The sequence below is a fragment of the Helianthus annuus genome, chromosome 8, assembly GCF_002127325.2.
Source record: "Helianthus annuus cultivar XRQ/B chromosome 8, HanXRQr2.0-SUNRISE, whole genome shotgun sequence".
In the NCBI taxonomy this organism is placed as follows: domain Eukaryota; kingdom Viridiplantae; phylum Streptophyta; class Magnoliopsida; order Asterales; family Asteraceae; genus Helianthus; species Helianthus annuus.
The window spans coordinates 14841539-14862401 of record NC_035440.2 but is presented as its reverse complement, the minus strand read 5'-3'; the positions used below and the strand labels follow the sequence as shown (position 1 = coordinate 14862401).

General features: G+C 35.3%; 2 protein-coding genes across 2 annotated transcripts; one reads left to right on the top strand and one right to left on the bottom strand.

Moving 5' to 3' along the window:
• Positions 1 to 11502: 11502 nt before the first annotated feature.
• On the top strand, positions 11503 to 15017 carry LOC110872170 (putative pentatricopeptide repeat-containing protein At1g13630). The gene is made up of 2 exons (XM_022120960.2): positions 11503 to 12067; positions 12784 to 15017. The coding sequence occupies exons 1-2, from the start codon at positions 11626 to 11628 to the stop codon at positions 14823 to 14825; spliced, it is 2484 nt and encodes an 827-aa protein (XP_021976652.1). The 5' UTR covers positions 11503 to 11625; the 3' UTR covers positions 14826 to 15017.
• Positions 15018 to 15796: 779 nt separating this feature from the next.
• Positions 15797 to 18160, bottom strand: LOC110870865 (F-box/kelch-repeat protein At3g06240). Its single transcript, XM_022119961.2, has 3 exons — positions 18104 to 18160; positions 16345 to 17374; positions 15797 to 16037 (listed from the first exon to the last, which is right to left on the bottom strand). Exons 2-3 carry the CDS (start codon positions 17362 to 17364, stop codon positions 15981 to 15983), a joined length of 1077 nt encoding a protein of 358 aa, XP_021975653.1. The 5' UTR covers positions 17365 to 17374; positions 18104 to 18160; the 3' UTR covers positions 15797 to 15980.
• Between the last annotated feature and the right edge of the window lie 2703 nt (positions 18161 to 20863).

Genomic DNA, 20863 nt, shown 5'->3' with positions numbered 1-20863 from the left:
TATAGATTAGCTTCATTTCTCACATTCATATAGATTTGTGTCATCCGACTCTATTTTATTTCTTTGTGTTCATAGGTTTATTCATGTTGTTAATATATATTACATTAACGTAACCCATCCACCAGAAGAAGCTGGTACATGTGTCAAGTATGGTGGGAAGTGTGAGAATTATCTTTCCTCTGGATGTGAGCCAGGTGCAAGCGTGATGGAATGGACTGGGGGGGGGGTATGGGGGAGCAGACGAGTCTGGATGCTGTTGATAATGTAATGTGTTGGTTTAACTTTGTACCATGTAATTATCCAGCTCCTAGCTCCTTGCTGGTGTGTCTTTTAATGAAAGATTGGCTTTGATGTTCAAAAAGAAAAGGATTGATGTAGTGTTAATATTATGGCGTTAACGTTCTCTTCCACTTAAAGACTCAATGTAATTTGAGTTATTGAAATTGTCTCCAACCTTGCTTTTTTTTATTTTTAGGCATATTATATATGTCTGCGAATAAAAAACTTGTCATTAGAGACTTACGTTGCAATCGTACTAACAACCGGAATATAGTTGTTATGGTCTCATGCATATGGACAACATACAACCCCAAAACAAACCATGTTCTTTCTAACGACATCATTCTTTCATATGAACGCGTAAGATGATATTTATTTTCATATATAGTGCTATAACATATTCTTTTTTCTAAAACTTAGCATTGTTTCTTTTTAGGGTTAAAGTATTTTCATATATAGTGCTATAACATATTCTTTTTTTCTAAAACTTAGCATTGTTTCTTTTTAGGGTTAAAGAAATATAACATGTTTGACAAATGGGCACCATGCATCAAGTCAACATGTCGAAAAGAGGTCACCTTTGAGGTTAAAGAGGACGATCCAAAAGTCGAAAAATTGAGGCAGCAAACCATGTTTGAATGTTATTACAGTTCCCCCAATGCTTCCTATTGTTTGCTTTTGCATTAACATGAACCATTTCATGTTTTACCAATCTATCAGTTTTATTTTATATTGTTTTGTGCTTTTGTGGTTATAATTGTTTATGTTCGTTTTGCTTTTATAAATTAAAGAATCGTGCTTTTGTTTGTAATGTTGTTTTAGATTTGTGTCCACTTAATGTGGGTGTTTGGGATTGCTTATTTTGAGCTCCTTTTAACTTTTTGACTTCCTAAAAGTTAATAAGTCATTTTTGTAGTGTTTGGATAATGTGTTGAGAGGACTTTTTGTGGTTTGAAAAGAAGAAAAAGAAAAGTTAGATGATTGTGACTTTTTCAAAAAGGAGAAAGGGGATCAAATGTGGTGTTTGTCCGCTGGTTGATCTGAGTTTGGCGTGTCAAACGAGGGAACTGAGGTTTGGTTGTATTCCTCATTTGTTTTGCTTGTGTTGGTTACCCAAAAAAAGAAAGGGGATCAAAAAGAAGAAAAGGAGAAGCAATCCCAAACACCCTGAGTATAGATTATCTTTGTTTGTTACGCTCTTAGCGTGACCCGTCCACCGGACGGGTATTAAACTAGTTTTAATGAAAAGAAACCCTTCTAAATTTATTATTACATTTACTCTATTCTAAAAATCAAGTGTCGTTAAATATGAGCTTCAAGATTCAGTTCATTTTTTATTTACAGTCGAGCCTCCATGCTCACATATTTTAGTTATACCAAGTGTGATCGAAGTGTTATGGTCTACCTATAATCTGACTATTCCAATAGAAATTAGGTTGCCTAATTCATATAATGCATGCTCTGATGGAAATATATTTTTGTTTAAATAATATTTCATGCCATATAGTTTCTTTTTCCCAAACCTCACCCAAAACATGAATTAAAACCACATTTTAAGTGTTGATTACGACTTTTTAAATAATATACACAAATTTCGAACTACGAAATAAGAACCATGATAGGAGATATTTTGACAGCATATGGGAGTTGTATTTATCTAATTATTATTATAATTAGGAGATATTTATGATAGCAGTTAAGAGTTTAATTTTTTTTTTTGAAAAGAAAGTTAAGAGTTTAATGTATTTATATTTACCAAAGTTAGAGATATGATTTTATTACTTTTATTAAATTTGTAATTATTCTTATTATATTCCTATAAACAGATAATCCACAAGACATAATGTGATGTGATGTTATCATTATTCTATATGTTATAAGAGTTTTTGTAAGGCCCCAAACATCAAAAGTAGTTTTTAAATTAATCAACGGAAAATGTCAAAATTTCAAATGCATCAAGTCACATAAGTTAAAGACATAACAGTGAAATATCTTAACAAATCATCCAAGGTCGATAGGATATTAGGATGTCGATCCTTATGATAAGGTGGCCTTCATTCAATATCATGATGACTTCCTATCAAACATCCATATATGTTTAACATGACATGCATGCTAAAAGCCAGCTAGACTGAGTGAGTTCTAGTTTAGGTTAAAGACATCAAAATATCATTTTATATTAAACAAATTAATAAAGTTGTATTAAATCATACTAGATGTCAATTATGCATGTCAATAACAATCATCAAAGTTAAATAGATAGTTGTGAAACGAGTTTCACCATCGATCAACTGCTTGTTACATAACCAAGCAGGTATACACCGACATAAGACTTCATGATACCTTTTTCGTCGTCGCGCTCACATGTTTCATCAATAACATTGGCAACAAATGCTAACCATCAATCGGTTAACGCCTGATATCAATCACTTAACATTTACGTTCAATAAAATTAAATGTATAACATCAATTAAAAACACATAATAGCTAATAGTCATCTTAGAGGGTATAAACATTCGATAACATGCATATCAGTCCAAAATGTTAAAAGGGGCATCTAGAACCCGCTGGGGAGTTAGCTTCATTTATTGAATGCGACATACAGTCTAACCTCTGAACGCTTGGTGAACTCGTCAAAGATTCATATAAAACTTATTAGTTTTTCACCCTTAATACTAGGGCAAAGTAAGACTTTGAACATGTGGATGGCTTTTCGCTTGGGTAACACTTCGCCCCCAAGGTATATATTGTGCTACCTGCATTACGCTAACAAAACATTATGCTTGACATATTTCGTGCTCATCATTGTGCGTGCAAAGTCTCACTTTGTGTGCAAGCAACCTGAGCGAAAAGTGTCTCATTGTGTGTCATTAACAAGGGCGTAAAGTGGCGCACAATGCACCTGATAAAAACCCTAATAGCATGAAGTGGCGGTTGTTCTTCATATCCAAGCTTGTTTAATGTCAGGATCCTAAATTTAACGCTAACACATCAATATCACCCCATGACATCATATCAAACGTTTAACATCAAAAGCATGTTGATTTTATGTGAAACACACCTTATTCACCAGATATCCTTAGCCTTAAGCTGGAACCAACGAAATCCTCTTGAACCAATCCCCTTTGTACCTTAAACTCCGTCAGTGAATAAACAAAATTATTCCTCTTGATATATTTCTATAGCATATACATATCTCTTGTAATCATATTAGTTATATCATATTCATTAGCTTTTTAGTTGATTAATTTAACATAAGTAGTTAATAATGATTGAGACGTTAGCGTTTTTTTTACAAAAATAATTTGTTATCTTATATTTTTATTTCGGGAGGGACCGGTTACATTAGTTATTCTGATTAAAATAAAATTATCTATTATCTATATATTAATAAACCATTATCTATAGTGGTTGGTTTATTGCCGCAATTTTCATTGGTTGTCACGTGCCAACTTTTTTTATTGTTTTTATTTTCCGGTACGGTTCTGTTGGATATTGGTACATGAAAGTAAAAACCGACACCAGTCTGGTACAGAATAGACCAAAAGTCGGTACCGAATCGATATTGAAATTCTTTTAGTTCAGGAAATTTGGTCCTGCTACCGTTTATTCATCCCTGATCACGGGTACCGTACGAATAACGGTATCATACAACTTTTTTTGTTGATTTTCTTCAACTTTTAAAGATTTCTTTTTTTAGTTTTAGGGGTACGGATGAGCCCGGTGCCAACGGATACCGAATCGATACTGGTACCGAAAATACCGGTTACGGTACCGGTATATGAAGGTAAAAAACGGTAGCGAACCAGTACCAGGAACGCCAAAAGTCGGTATCGAATTGGTACTTAAAATCTTTCGGTTTGGGAAATGCGGTACCAGTCCCCAGTACCATTTGCTCATCTCTGACCACAGGTTTCATACGAACATCATTACCGGTATATTTCTGTGCGCAATGCACTCGTAGTAACTTCAAAACACATGTAAACACAGACAAAACAACAAAAGAAATTCTTCACAGCACGACGACAGTGATAAACCTAGTTAAAACTTCATAGCCAACCTTGCACATTTTTAATTGTGACACAAAAAAAAAATTACTCTTTTAATTGCTAGAAAAAAATATATAAAAAAATTGTGACATATCTCATATTTGAAGAGAAAACAAGTAAACAAGAAAGTGGTTGGTGGATCTAGTGATTATATACAGTCAATCCAACGTTGGAAAGTGGATAAACTAACAAGCATATGTTATTTAACAATTAGAGTGACCCCTCATCACTCATTTTAATCCAAACATCACATCACATCATCATCATCTTCATCATCATGATCATGTATGGTGTTCATAATTTGACCAAAATGGTCATGGTTTATTGGGTGGCAGTCTAATCTTTAACCTCAATTGACATGCTTTTGTATCTTAGTGCAAGTTGTTTAAAAGGAGTTGGGTAGGGTTTGGCTTAGAAATGAAGTGAAAATGACATGAGGGACTGAAAATGACATAAACAAATAGTGTGGGACACTATCTTCAATTCTTCATTCTTCTGTAAATATGGTCCCCTTGTGATCATGACATGTTCATATCCAACCCTTCATGTTAGCAAAAGCCACGTTTGGGATGCGGTAGGGGTGGGGGTGTTACACGCGTTTAAAAATAAGATAACCGAGTTGATTAGGTTTAGTTTAGATTTTAGTATGGAATTACGTTATTACAATTAATCATTTAGTTGAACTCATCCCTTCACATTCATTTCCTTCTTGTTGGATTCAAATCAACACATACAACAACCAAAACATAAAATTATCTAAACACAACCGCAACCTACAACAACTAATGCGTTATCATGTTCATCGGCCTTGAACCTAAGCGCAGTCGAACACTAACCCTTCTCTAAGCGTATCGTATTTTCATCGAATCCTAACTATGATGAGCAAAAATGGAAAAGGATGCAAATCAATTTTAGCATGAACGACCAGCCAAATTTAAGGGGTGGTTTAAACGGAATTATAATTATTTTTTCGATAGTAATAACCACAACAACGATAACAGATATTAACACATATATAGTACTCACATGCAAACTCATCCTTTTCATATGAATATATATTCTAAGTCATAAAAACCCCTACAAAGGGGTAGGGGCCATGTTTTATTTCCTTTTGAACCGACAATCAGGCATCGATTTACAAATATGTAAAAAAAATTATTACTTTTATTTTTGCCAATGGACCACTACCTCATTGGTAGGAGTATATTACATAGATTGTCTCTACGGTAGGTCAAATTTTCATGTTCGTTCAAACTTTTCAAAGGCCATCTTATCTATTCTAAGGGGGCTGTTTGGCAACTTCTGAATGGGTAAATGTTGAACCACTAAGAGGTCTGAACCATTAAGTGCTAAACTAGTAAGAGGTCTGAACCACTAAGAGCCAATATAATGCTTAAACATTCATAGACAAATGTCTGAGCAAGTGGTCTTAACCATTCAGACGCAGTATAATGCTTAACCAATAATAGGCAAATGTTTGAACCATGCAGACATCTGCTTGCGAAACACACAGTCTGAACCAATAAATGCTGAACCGGTAAGTAGTCTAAACTATTAAGAGCTCTTTAAGAACTGAAACAAAGAGCTCCTAAGTGTTTGCTCAACCATAACATTTTTGGTCCCTACAGTGTATGGACGTTAAGAGTTTACGTTAAGTTCATGTAAACTTAATCGTGTGCCCTTAATATTAGAAATTTTAACCAAGCTCAAATTGATAAAACAAACCAAAACTTTTCCGAACTATATAATAAATAGTAGTTTTAATATTATAATAATATAGTTATTTTTACAATTTTATTATTTTAATATTATAATATAATAATCAGTGGCGGATCCAGCCAGTTTTTTCACTGGGTTCCTTTTTCCAAATCATACAAGGTTTACACTACAAAAAAATGTTCTTTTCCAAATCATACAAGGTTTACACTAAAAAAAAACGTTTTTTTTCCAAATCGACTGGGTTCCTGGGAACCCGATAAACCCTTCTAAATCCGCCCCTGATAATAATAACTATTTTCTTTACTTTTTAATAGATAAACCAAAGATTTGATCATGGTTTCTCTTTGAATTATGCCTATATTTTTTAGAAATTAAAATTCGCGGATGATGAGCTTAGTTTAGATGGTCCGGGTAAGTTTTAACTCAAACCCCCATACATTATTAGGTCATCATGTTGTGCTTGGATCGATATGGTAGGTTGGCATTTTATGTCAAAATCTAAAAGATAACATAAAAAATAGTATAAAGTTTTATAGTTGAAACATATTTTTTATATATTTTTTTGTTATAAATCTTGTTTCTTATATGTTCCCAGTATCAGTATTATTAAATTCTTGTTTTTTATATGTTTCTATTTTTTGGTACCAGTATCAGTATTATCAAACCAGTATCATTATTTGTTTTATGGTTTTAGATCAATGTAAAATACGCGTCGATACCCTTTTCGAAATATCACTACTTTATTTTTTGGACTTGATCTTTTGGTTACAAAAGAGCACCATATATGTAATTGAAGAAACACGGAACTAATTTTAGGTTTATTAGTTGGGTTTATGTTTCAAACATGAGGGTTAATCTTCTTAATTATTCCTGAGCTCAAGTGTGATCCTTTCTGCAAAACAGTAACACCCTGTTAAGCTCGTTAAGAGGTGAATATGGGGGTTTCCCTCTTAACCACTCTCCGGCGTGAGAATAAGTAACTGCTTTGAGGAAAATAAGTGTGTGTTAAGAGTGGGATTATTGAGAGCAGAATGTTTAACCTGTGTATGAAGGTCCCTATTTATAGCCGGGGTGATGTAGGAGAAGATGGCCTAATGGGCCTTGGGCCGGAAGGTGACAACAAAGAATATCCTCTTTGTCTCTCTGGTGTCGACCGTTAGTGACTTCTAGAAAATCCTCGGTGCAGGCGCACCTTGATTGGAGCCACGTGTCCGGGTTGTCGACCCAGTTGTCCTTCTGACATCAGCAGGTGAGTGGAGATCGTGGGGCAGTTGTCGCCGCCCCCTGACCGGTGCCACGTAGGCGTCCTTGTGTACCTTTTGTCTCCTGCACGATCGTTAATCGTGGAGCACGATAGGGTACAGCCTGCTGGACGCTGATTGGCTCATTTTTCTGCCACTCGTACCTTTGACGTTTTCTGAAGTGGCCCTGCGCCGCTATCCTCGCGCGACCTTTGGTGTGTGTCCAAGTAGTCGCCGCAAGGTTCTGGGGTTGAGGGCTGTTATTCAGGATGCTAAGTGTGAAACCTGATGTTATGTCTTGCTTGGACCTCGCGCGAGGCTTAGGTATTGTCTAAGTAGCTCGCACGTGATCTGCAGAATAATCAGATTAATGAATAAGGAGTATTATTCAGCGCGCGACCTGATTGGTCTGCGCGGCTTTTTGGGACTATACCCCTTCAGTAATTAAATTTTTTTTTTTGAAACTTTAACTTCATTCACAAAAGCAACCCCTACCAAAAAGCAGGAAAAACTGCAGCAGCCGAACAAAAACCTATTACAAGCCCATCATATACAAGGAATATTTACACCAATCATTCCACTCTAACGATTTGATTACTGAAGATATAGCAACAGTCATTCTCTTAAAACATATAGCAACCAGTCTATGTAGTTAATATCCCGATATATCAACCGATATATCAGTGATATATCGGTTATCGGTCCTCTGCCGAGATAGCGGTACAAAATATTGGTCAGAATATCGATATCGATAATATCAGCGATATTGTCCGATATTTGACCGATATAGGACCGATATTTGATCGATAAATCACCGATTTTCCTGATATCAGTACCATTCTTCTTATTTCTACCGTTCATTTTTCTTCTTACTGCTGATATTAGTGTTTTAAGTCCTAATTGTTAGTTGTTACTATTAAATGTTAGTGTTTTAAGTCTTAGTCAGTTCGTACTTGTTACAATTGTTAGCGTTAAATTGCTATATATATAAATTTAGCATGATATTAAAATTACCGATATCCCGTCGATATCCCACCGTGATAACCGATATCTCAAATATCGGTCCTTGACCGATATCCGATATTTTACCGCATTAACTGCTTAGCAACCAGTCACGGGAAAATTCTATACCTATTTAATTACTGAAGATCATAAGGAGGTTATTCGGTAATTAAATAGGTATTAAATAGGTATAGATTTTCCCACGACTGGTTGCTATATGTTTTAAGAGAATGACTTGAATACACCACACCCACCGTATGTATGGGACCGATACAGATACACCTTTCATGTTTTAAATAATACATTTATGTTTGTCATTAATGCTTTTATCTCTATTTCTTTATTCTTTTTATGGAAATAGCGATCAGTAATTCAGTAGGCACACTTTTGTTAAGAGCATTTAGGACATTATATGTGTTATGAAATCAAACTTTACATAATCACTTCATATTTATATGTTTAAAAATCGGGTAGCTTTTTAAAATTATCGATTGGGAAATACAAAAAAGTCTATAACAATAATCAATGAAATATTAGTCGTCCATTATTTACGTAAAAAAGTTCAAATCCATTCATTCAAACATGAAGTAAGTTTTTGAAAGAGGTTGACTGGTCGATTCAACCGAAAAAAAACACACAATGATTCAGTAAGAGTAGGTTATGATCAAAATAATTTCGTGAAATTCTGCAATAACGTTTTTACGGGTCATACAATGTCAAAACTTCAATTTTAACAAGGTCTCTCTTTTTAGTAAGCTATGAACTAGTATGCATCTTAGAGTTTTCATCACCACACTTGGCTCCTACATCATTATATGCATCTACTAACATAATCTTAACATCAAACACAATCAAATCATCCTATACATGTATATATAAGAATCTAAATCATCAAAGTTTTCTATTACGGAAAGGTATGAACAATCACGAATCTAGGATTTTCAATCCATACAAAAATTATTCAATACACTCCTATGATCATAAACAAACACTAGAGACATCAACAAGTTTCAGTAAAATTAAGTTTGGATAAACTAGAGTTTTTGATCAAATCTTGAAAATCGTAAAAAATATCAAAATCGATCAAGATACTTACTTGTAAACATTATAGGGTATTGGAATCCATCAAAGGAACCACCAATTGCAAGATCAAAGCAACAAATCAAGATGTAATGGTGTTTTAAAGGCAAAATTTCAAAATTATGGTAGGGGTGGGGTTGTTGTACGCAAAGGGGAGTTTAGGGTTGAGTGTTATTTTTATTTTTTAAACCCAACTAATAGAAACCAAGGGTGAGTTTTGCAACTTTTAATGGACTTTTTTAATTAATACAAGTCCACCATAACACTTTCCTAGTAAAATCACTAGCCCAAGTCTATAAAAATAAAGACCCACTTATTTGTTTATAAAAATTATTTTTATAAACGTTAGATCACACAAAAACACACATTTTCTCGCAATTACAAGAAACACCTAACCATTGATTCACATAGTCAAGTAACATATAATTTCACACAATTATATTAATACTTTTATGTTCGAAATATCATATCCCTGTTTCACCAACGTTCAGGGTCAGACTCGTGTGCAGTTTGGTAATTCGGTTAATTCACTAAATTACTGTTACGTGAGTGTTCGTGTACTAACTGACACACTTAACCAACTAATATCAAGTGAAATGTAATAATGAATGTTTATGAAAATGTTAAAGATAATGGAATTAACCTGAAAACTCGGTTATCACAAGTTGACTGGTCGATTCAACCGAAAAAAAAAAACACAATGATTCAATCCTTTCCGGTCCACAACATAACAGTCAAATTTGCAAGATGATAAGTTTGCGCCATTCAATTAGAATTTCAAAACAATGCAAAAAAGAAATGAAACATCATTTGAATGTATATACCCAAATGAATAGCCCAATTAAAGCCCATCTAGTTAAGTAGTTGTTACTTAGCATAAGAGGCACAGAAAGCCCAAGGTGGTCCACTAAGCCATGGATGTTTTAAAAGGTTAGCTTGAGCTAACGAGCGAGCCAATTGGGCTCGTTACAAACCGAGCCAAGTCAAGTCAAGCTAGGCTCGCTTTCTAATCGAGGTGAACCGTCTTGGCTTCGTTTTAAATCGAACCCTATCAAACGAACTTTTCCCAAACTAAATCTGAACTGCCAATGATCTCTAGCTCAAGTGGTAGGAGGACTTGAGTTCTTCTTTTAAGACTCAAGTTCAATTCCCATTTAGTGTAAAAAAGAGCGAGGTATTGGTGGGCAATGATAGGAGACCCAGAGAAACCTGAGTTCGATCCTTGAGCCAAATGGGTTTTACTGGTAATATACTGTCGTGCCTACGGGCGGGTGGGTTACTGGGGTTTCCTCAGAATTGGTGGTGGATGACTCGGGTTTCTCTCAGAGTACTCTGTTTGTCTAGTGGGGCCCGAGTGCTCAGGATTGATTTATTTGTCGTTCAAAAAAAAAAAATCTGAACTGAGCCACGAGCTTTTCTTATAACTATTTTTTTATTCCACTTTCAAATAAATTGATGTTAGTATCAATTTTAAGGGAAAAGATCAAATAAGAAGTTAATTTTCGCTAGGAAGGATAGGAAGCCATAGGATTATAATATGTGGCAAATTTTAAAATAAAGAGAAAGGGTATTTTAGTCAATCCAACTCCTTCTTCTTCCTTTTTCAAAACCCAGTAACTTCAAAACCCACCATTTTCAAAACCCACCATTTTCAAAACCCACCATCTTTAACTATTTCTTCACTTTCTATCTCAATAATCACTACATTATAGTGCGATTTTCATCACCAATCAATGATTCAAAACCCGATCAACGTGTTCTTCTGCTTTTTTTTGAAGAAAACCCAGTTTAATTTCATAAAAAAATCTCTTTTTTCCAGTGATTTTGGAGATAATCACTCGATTCGTTCGATTCGAGCGTTGATAAGTGTTTCTATCATTCAAATTTCGTCAATTGATGAAGAAATCGGCTTCGATCCATGTAAGAAATTCTTTAATTTCATTTTCACGATCTGGGTTTTTGATTTAGTCATTGCGTTTTACGATCTTTGCGGGGGGTCTGGGGGCGGCAGCCCCTGGCGGGTAAGTTTTATAACTATATTTTTTTATTCCACTTTCAAATAAATTGTTGTTAGTATCAATTTTAAACCCAAAACACTACTTGCTTATCAAACCTCTTATTATTCTCCAAATTGGGGGTTTTCAATTAGATTCTGTTCATCTAAACCCTTCTAAAACCCTAACCCTTTTCTCATCACCACCTGTGATGCAATCATCACCAAAATCACATCAATTCAATCCACTCAAACTCAATTCATGCTCCATTGCATCCGGCACCAATGCCGATCACTAATTCGTCGACCCTTAAACCCTTCAACCCTAATTTCACCCATATCCTCATCACTAATATCTTCCCAAACCCTTCAATTAGAACCCCAAACCACTTCATTATCTCCAAACGCCTCTTCCCCTTACGGGGTTCTCTCAATCTTTAAACAATTGTGTGGTTCACGTTTGAAATCTGATGATGGGTTTGGAAGTATGGTTTCGGGTTTGAAATGTAGTGAAGTAGATGAAGTTATCGATTATTTGCGGATGAATGATTCGGATTCTGCTGTGGAGTTGTTTGAGTTGTTGAAGAATGAGTATGGGTTTAAGCATTCAAGGAGGTCTCAGTTTGTAATTGCTCATGTTTTGGCTAATCGACGACGGATTAAGATGCTGCGGTCGAATTTTACGCAAATGGTGCAAGAAGAAGGTAGCTGAATTTTAAAGTTTTGAAATTGATTAGTTTCATTAGGAATTGCATTGTATATTGCTTGTGTGTGTTATATATAGAGAATGATATTACACTTGAATACCTTCTTGATATGATGATTATATAACTAGTCTAATATATTGTACAACTATTGTCCAAAAAAATGTTTTTTTAGCATAGTTGTTAAAAGCCATCGCCTCTTGCGCCTAGGCCCATTTTTCAGGCGAGGCGAGGCAGTTGCGCTTTCAGTCGAGGAAATTGCGCTTTAATTCTCCAGGTGATGGTTCAGGCGCACGTTCCGGCGAGATTCCTAGATTCCGGAGAGCTTCCTGCCAAATTCTCTAAATTCCAACAAGATTCTAGCCAGATTTCTACTTTTATTCAACAAAAACTACTTTATAACACTAATATTTTGGTACTAATTAGATAATATAAAGTGTTACATAATAGACTTTGTTTATTTTATTTGAAAAATAGTATTTTTTTCTAATACATAATATACTTTTAATTTTTTTTAATGCGCTTTATTTTTCTCTATTTTTCTCAGGCCCTCGCTTTTTTTGCGCTTTGCGCCTAGGCCCCAGGCGAGGCCTGTGCGCCTTGAGTGCGCCTAGTGCCTTTAATAACTATGTTTTTTAGATAGAAAGAACGGTTTTTATATGCTTGTATCCTTATTAGTGGTAATTTACATGTAAATGTATATATTTTTCGAATAGGTTCGGGCTCAGGGCCTTCTCTTTGTGAGCTGCTTTCGGTCAACTTTAAGTGTTGGAACGACAACGCTATCGTTTGGGACATGCTGGCATTCGCATACTCTAGATCCGAAATGGTGCACGATGCCCTTTTTGTTATAGCCAAGATGAAAGATTTGAATATCCAGCCTTCAATAATGACATACAACAGCTTGTTATACAACTTAAGGCACTCGGATATCATGTGGGACGTCTACAACGACATCAAAGAAAGTGGCATCCGCGAAAGCAAACAAACAAAATCCATTCTCGTAGACGGTTTATGTAAGCAATCTTTAATGCAAGAAGCAGTAACCCTTCTTCACGAAACCGATCATGTTGCTTCGTTTAACACCATCATGTCGAGTTTCTCTAAAATGGGGTTCGTAGATGTTGCACAATCCATTTTCGGTTTGATGTTGAAATTTGGAGTGCATCCGGATGCGTACAGTTATAATATTCTTATCAACGGTTTATGTTTAGCGGGTTCTATTGAAGATGCGTTAAAGTTCACGTATGACATGGACAAACACGGAGTTGAGCCCGATGAAACGACATACAACACGATTTCTAAAGGCTTTCGTGTACTCGGTAAGATAAACGGGGCGTTAAAGTCGATTCAACAAATGCTTACAAAAGGGTTAACGTTAAACCCTAACAGTATCACGTACACGTTACTGATATGCGGGAATTGCCAGGCTGGCAAAGTGGACGAAAGTCTTATTTTGCGGGACGAGATGCTTTCTCGGGGCTATCAGTTAAATTACGTATCGTATAGTGTTTTGGTAAGCAGTTTATGTAAAATCGGGCGGGTTGATGAAGCGTTGTTTTTGCTTTATGAGATGGAAATAGTTGGATTAAAACCCGATGACGTTATGTATTCGATTATTATTCATGGGCTCTGCAAACAAGGCGACTTACAGAGGGCGATTCAAGTGTACATCGAAATGCGCACAAAAACCGTTTTTCCTAACGTTTTCGCTCAACGGGCCATTTTGTTGGGCTTATGCGGGAGAGGCTCGTTAACCGAGGCAAGGATGTACTTCGATATGCTAACGGATAACGACGGTAATCGGGACATTATTCTTTACAATATCATGATCGACAAATACGCAAAACTCGGTATGATCGACGAGACTCTGCGGCTGTACAATCGGATTGTGGAGAAAGGTATTGATTCAACGATTGTCACGTTTAATTCGTTAATATACGGTTTCTGCATAGCGGGACAATTAACGAAGGCAATGCGGTTGTTTGATAACGTCAGGGATCATGGATTAGCACCTACCGCTATAACGTACACTACACTTATGAATTTTTTATGTGAAAACGGAAACATAAAAGAAATGTTTGATTTAATGCGGGAAATGGAAGCTAGTGACGTAGAACCGACTCACGTCACGTATACCGTAGTTATAAAAGGTTTTTGTAAACAGTGGAAGCTTGAAGAGTCTATGTTAGTTCTCGATAATATGATCTCACTCGGTGTATATCCCGATGCAGTTTCATACAACATTCTGATTCAACGGTTTTGCAAAGCGCGCAAAATTAAACAAGCGTTTGAGTTACACGATGAAATGGTATCGCGTGATTTGAAGCCTGACGGGGTTACGTATAATATTCTTATTAACGGTTTATGTGTATATGGTGATGTACATGATGCTGATAAGTTGTTTTTGTATTTACGGGAACGTAATTTTGTGTTAAAGAAAGCTGCGTATATGACGCTTGTTAAGGCGCATTGTGTAAAGGGTGACGTGAATCGAGTGATGACGGTTTTTTCGGAGATGGTGAAGATGGGATTTGACGTAACGGTTAGAGATTACAGTTGTGTTGTTAATAGGTTGTGCAAAAGACGTTTAACGAATGAGGCGAAGGTTTTTTTAAGTATGATGTTTCGTAATGGTGTTCTACCTGATGTTTACGTTTATACAGTGTTGATGGATGCTTTACGTCTAGGGGGTGACCATCGTTCAGTACGTGAATTACTCGCTAATATGGTCAAATGCGGGTTTGATGATTCTTGATTTTGGTCAAGGTAATTAGCAAGATATCATCTCACCGATGGGTTACAACCTAGGTATCGATTTTTTTTTTATTGAGATTTTACGTTTTTACTTGACGTAAATACATAGCTTCTTTAAGTTCACCTGTATGTAAATTTACCGGAACTTGTATATTTAATGAGCCAAATTCAGAATTAAACAAGTTAGTCTTCACATGCCTGTACGTAGCAATGCACCCATATGGCGCTGTAGGGTTAATAGCGATAAATCGCGACCTTTTCTGTAATTTTTTTTATTCTTTTTTTATAAATATAAATAATGATGTCCATTAGGATTTTTTTTTTGTTTCGCAATTGTAAAAAAGAAGCGTATTTAGATGTACATGTAATGATAAAATATACATGAAAAATATTTCTTAAATTTCCTACTACTTTATCGGTAAACATGAAGAAGCGTATTTAGATGTACATGACATTTCACTATCCGAATCCGTATCCGAAATTTGGATATCCGATCGGATAGTGAAACGAATATCCGGAAATCCAACTTTTTATTTAATTTATATTTTTTTTATTTTTTCATATTCGGAACCGGATATTTCGGATAGTTTCGAATATCCGAATATAAGTTTTTGGATATTTTTCAGATATTTCGGATATTTTTAGATACTTTGGATATATTTTCGGATATTCGGTTATACAAAAAAATAAAAATTAAATTTTCGGATATTTCCCAGTGGCGGATCCACCCAGGAACCCCCTCGGTTTGGAAAAAAATGGAAAAAAGTTAGTGGAAACCTTGAATAATTTTGAAAAAAATAGCGAGAATATACCACAAGGATCCCCCGGGAAAAAATCTTGGATCCTCCACTGGCAATTTCTCACCTCACTAGTTGAAATCCCGCATAATTCTGTTGAGTTCAGCTCGAGAGCGTATGCTTACACAATTGGTAGCTTAATAAGTATCAGACCAGCAAATTTATAATATGGGCATGAATATGAAAGTTATTTCTTAATAAAATTAAAACATCTTGGTGCAGTTTATTAGAATTGGATAACAAAATATAGAGTAACCACCAGCAGCTAGTAAGTACCCTACTAAATAAAATAGATTAAAACTAACAAGTCCCCATTGCATCCATATGGCTTCCTAGTTCATACAAGAGGCTTAAAAAGCTTACAAGACCACTTGCTCCTTGGTACCTCTTTCAGCACACTTGGTATCTTCTTGCCCCTGATGGATAGATAGCATGTGTAAACAAACAGAAAATTAGGACATCTGGGGAAGGATAAAATGAAAGCTCATATTTTTCGTCAGAACTTTGTGCAGGGGCGGATCTAGCCCACATTTGTGGGTTCCCAGGAACCCAGTGTGTTTGGAAAAAAAGGAAAAAATTAGTGAGAACTTTGTAGAATTTAGAAAAAATTAGTGAGAATTAAAGATAATTTACCGAAACGAACCCATTAGAATAAAATCCTGCATCCGCCACTGACTTTGTGGGAACTCATATAAAACTAAACTACCGTTATATAAAACTAACATCATGGGGATGGGGAGATACGAGGCTCTTGACAAATATACTAGCACGAACATGGGCCCCATTGGCGGGCAAAAGGTTACCATCATCAACACAATCACTACTATTCATTTGCGCATCCGATGTAAATGGTAAGTAGTGTACAATATCATACTTGCTCTGACGATGATCATCAATAAACACTTCCCACTTGTTGTTTCTCATGACCCATTTCTTAGTAGATGGAGGGGAACCACTTGTATATATGCATAGACATTCTTCTATAACCCCTAGTAGTATATGATTGTAACCATATTCATATAACAGACTAGCATCTGGTAGGGGTATTTCTTTAAACTCCTCTGTGGATAAATCCAAAGAAATTATTACATCCATCGTCTTCTTCTCCTCGTTCTTCTTTTTACAGGTCATGATCCAGTGAAGTGCCCCGCCACATAAGATACCAGAAACACCGCCACAAAATCTCCAATACTTTACTTGTCCAATAAACTTCCAAGTATTTGATTTCAATGTTAACACATGAAAAACTGTCACTTTACTACCCGTCCGCTTTCTTTTCATGAACCCGGCTATAACCTTGTAATCATCTGCAGATGAATCATAACCAAAACCCCAAGATACTACTTCCCTGAGAGAACATTTATAGTGAATATCACAAAACCGATAGGGGGGCGTTGGTAGTTCCTTATGTTCCCTGGTCGAAGGATTGGTTACTACTAAATTAAATCCTCTAGGAGAAACGCATAACAATAACAGGCCATTACAAGAACCAACAATACGAACGAGGTTCCGCAAATACATGTCTTCGCTGACAACTGTGCGAAGACAGACCCTTCTGTGTCCAAGTTGAGGATTGTTATGATCAGTCATGTAAGCATGCTTCAAGTGAGCTTTAACAAAAAAAGGACTGGATATAACATATAGCCATGAGTGACACACGCTCTTAAATCGAATTAGATCTTTCACATCCAAACGTACCAGTATTTGCTCAACCACATCATCAGGCACAAGCTGCTTCGCCATTCGAATGATCCTTATATATATATATGAAGAGAAAGTTTAAAACATGAGACTGGCTTGTTACCGGAAGTAGGGGTGTGCATGGGTCGGTTTTGATCAAAAATCATAACCATAACCGCGATGTCGGTTATTGGATAACCATAACCATAACCGATCGGTTATGGTTATTCGGTTTTGATGGTTATAGCGGGTCGGTTATGGGTGGTTAACCGTATATTTAGCTTAGCTAAAAAGAGCTTAATTTTTTTTAACATGGAATAAAGTGTTATTGCATATTTGTATATATTAGTATATTACATAGTATTAAAAATACATATAATCTATAATGTTAATGCCAATTATTATCGAATATTCAAATAAAGTGATATGATACATTCCATAAATTCAAATAAACATTCAACCAAAACCACAATATGATATGAAGAAAAACCCATAAGTACTAAAAATCTTCAGTCAAAAACATCAAATATTAAAAATACGGTGAAAATCCTAAATCCTACAAAGATTTATTACATGTCGGTTCGGTTTGGTTATGGTGGGTATGGAAAAAATGATAACCATAACCGACCCGCTACTTTCGGTTTTCAAAAAAAACCATTAACCGACCCACCGGTTTTTTATTTGGTTCGGTTTTGTGAGTTAATTTGGTTATGGTTCGGTTAATTCGGTTTTTTGCACACCCCTAACCGGAAGAACAGATTGTTGTGTGAGGTTAGCCGGAAGAAGAGGAAAGAAACGTTACCGGAAAAGGTGCAGTTGTCGTGGTTCCGGACGATTTACTGACGCAGAGTGAAAAGCTCTCCATGTATATGTTTGTGTGTATATATATAATATTTAATATTTAATTTAATAGGTCAGATACCCATGTTACATGGGCCGGCCCAACTTGTTAAAACAATTTTGATATTCATATTCTCCTTCTAATTAGTAACTTTACATTAATTAACATTAAATGCTAAAAGTTACAACGAATAATAAAAGCTACATTAAAAAAAAAAAAAAAAAAAAAAAAAAAAAACAATATCAGTATGCTAAATTAAAACTTTGCCAGTAGTTCCAAGCTATACCCATGAGTTTTGACCTGTGTAGGATATCTTCAATCATTTTGTTTGCTGGTGTTGTTTTGCCCTAAAAGACTTTTGCATTCTGGGTTGCCCACTTTCTCTAGATTGTTTGTAAAAAGACTGCGTGTATTAGTGGTATTCATACCTATCCCGCTGACACTTTGGAGCCTTTCACCAACCGAGTCATACCCACTACTAGTTGGGATTTTTAGCCAATTATAGACTCGCTGGTTTGTCATCCTGCAGTGAAGAAGGGTGTGTTCCGCCGTCTCACTTCCAGTGTCGCTTAATTTGCATATTGTTCATTGCAAATTCACACCCTTTGCTGCTAATGTTGTTGCTGTTATGATCTTACCAGATGTGACTCTCAAAGTGAACAGATTAGTTTTTTGTGTCGCAATATTATTCTAGTTGAAGTTGTCCACTATGTTGTCTAGAGACTAACAATGTTAGGGTTCTGTTAGTCAGGGTCCATTGAAGGCCAATATGTGAAAAGTGGGACCGTCACTGGGAATTTCTGAAGTTGAGACCTTGCCGGCCAGTGACGAATAGTTAGGATTATTAAAATATATTATTCCTTTTTTTTTCCTCTCTCCAAACTCAGTGTTGAAGATTTTTTTATTAATTGAAGAATGATTTGGGAAAGACTTAAAAGAATTCCATACGTTAATTCTCTCTTTACATCCATAGATTTACCAGGACATCTTTATCAGGGGCGGACTTATGTATGAATATCGGGTTCCCATGAACCCATTCGGTTTTTAATTTTTAGCGTAAATGTATAAGACAAACTGAAAAGGAACCCATAAGTAAAATATTGGGGGAATCCATAACACAAATGTTCTAGTGTTCGGCTGGTTAATTGCACACCTCTTTGCCTTGACACGCGGGTTCGAATCCTGCATCAGCCATATTTTATCTTTTTTTTCTCCATTTTTTCCTTTTTATAGCTCTGCAACTCCAGACTCCACTATATCATTCCAGTTTAATTTTCATCAACATCTATCACCCATCAATTCATGTTTTCAAATCCAAGATCATCCTCTATTCTATTGAAGATCTTAATCAATTCAATGTTCACACCTATTCAGATAAGCCTTTCGCCTCATCAGTTCACGATTACGAGATTTCTATTCGTCATCTTCGAACGAACAGTAGCTATCTGTTGACCTAGTTTGTTTTTGCTGTTATTAGTTTTAATGTTGCCTAATTAGGTATGATAGTGCATTGAAGGACTTGAACTTATGTAAATAATTGATTAGCTATTTCAGTTTGCAGTTAGATTTGAGTTTACGGGAGTATTTTATTGCATAGCTTATGTTGAATTTGTGTAAATAAAGTAACAAATATTATTGTATCGTAATTTTATCATGTAATTTTATCATGTGATGAGCCTTACCCGCAGTGGCGAAGCTTGAGATTTCTGATGAAGGGGACGAAAACGTATATACCCAAAAATTTCTATAAAACCAGGGGGTCGAAAACGTATATACCCAAAAGTTTCTATACGAAAACCACATATATTACACTACTGAGCGAAAAGTTCGGGGGGTCGGGCGTCCCTACCCCTTAATAGTTGCGCCCCTGCTTACCCGATCCGAACTGTCGACATTTCGGGTCATATGAAATTAGAGCATCTAGAAAAGTGAACCCAGTGAAAAAAATTCCTGGATCCGCCACTGATCTTTATGTTGTTGATTATACACAAATGTCTGCAAGAGGGATGGTTGAAAAATTACACTTTTAGTTCCTTTCTTAATATAGAACTATGGATTTCTAATATACCAAAGGGCTTTGTAGCCTAGCATGAGGTTCAAGGTGTGTAGATTGAGGGTTCTAGACTTCTAGTACTATGGTGGACATAGGTTTAGAGGGTGTGCGAGTTAATCATTTAAAATATATATATATATATATATATATATATATATATATATATATATATATATATATATATATAGTGGAGAGTTCAAATGAGAAGATATTTTTTGGAGTTTTTTCCCAAACTAGTGTAGATACAAAAAGTATTTATCTATTTGGGTACTTTGAAAAATATTTACCTATTTGGGTACTTTTCCATATCTCTTTAATTTTTTACCTAATTTATACATTTCTTTTTATTTTTCTACCCAAAGTAAAATTAGATTACTCACAAAATTAGAATCAACACAAATATGAGTAATTATTTTTTGTAAAAAAATAAAAAATTCTGCAAATATTCAAAAAAAATCTGTAAAAATTCTAAAAAAAAAACTGCGAAAAATCCACAAAAAATCTGCAAAAATATATTAAAAAATTCTACAATACTTCTACAAACTTAAAAAAAATCTGCAAAAAATATTATAAAAATAACCATATAATCTATAGGGTAATAGTTGGTGGATTTGATGGTCCACATTGTGTAGTTCGTTTGGGGTTAATATCTATAAAAAAAAAAACAA

Bases quoted from the DNA above. Each gene is read 5' to 3' on its own strand.
- LOC110872170 (XM_022120960.2), top strand. From the start codon at position 11,626: ATGCTCCATTGCATCCGGCACCAATGCCGATCACTAATTCGTCGACCC. The intron at 12,068-12,783 runs GTAGCTGAATTT...TTTTTCGAATAG, and splicing joins GCAAATGGTGCAAGAAGAAG to GTTCGGGCTCAGGGCCTTCT.
- LOC110870865 (XM_022119961.2), bottom strand. From the start codon at position 17,364: ATGGCGAAGCAGCTTGTGCCTGATGATGTGGTTGAGCAAATACTGGTA. The intron at 16,038-16,344 runs GTTAGTTTTATA...TCTATCCATCAG, and splicing joins TATCTCCCCATCCCCATGAT to GGGCAAGAAGATACCAAGTG.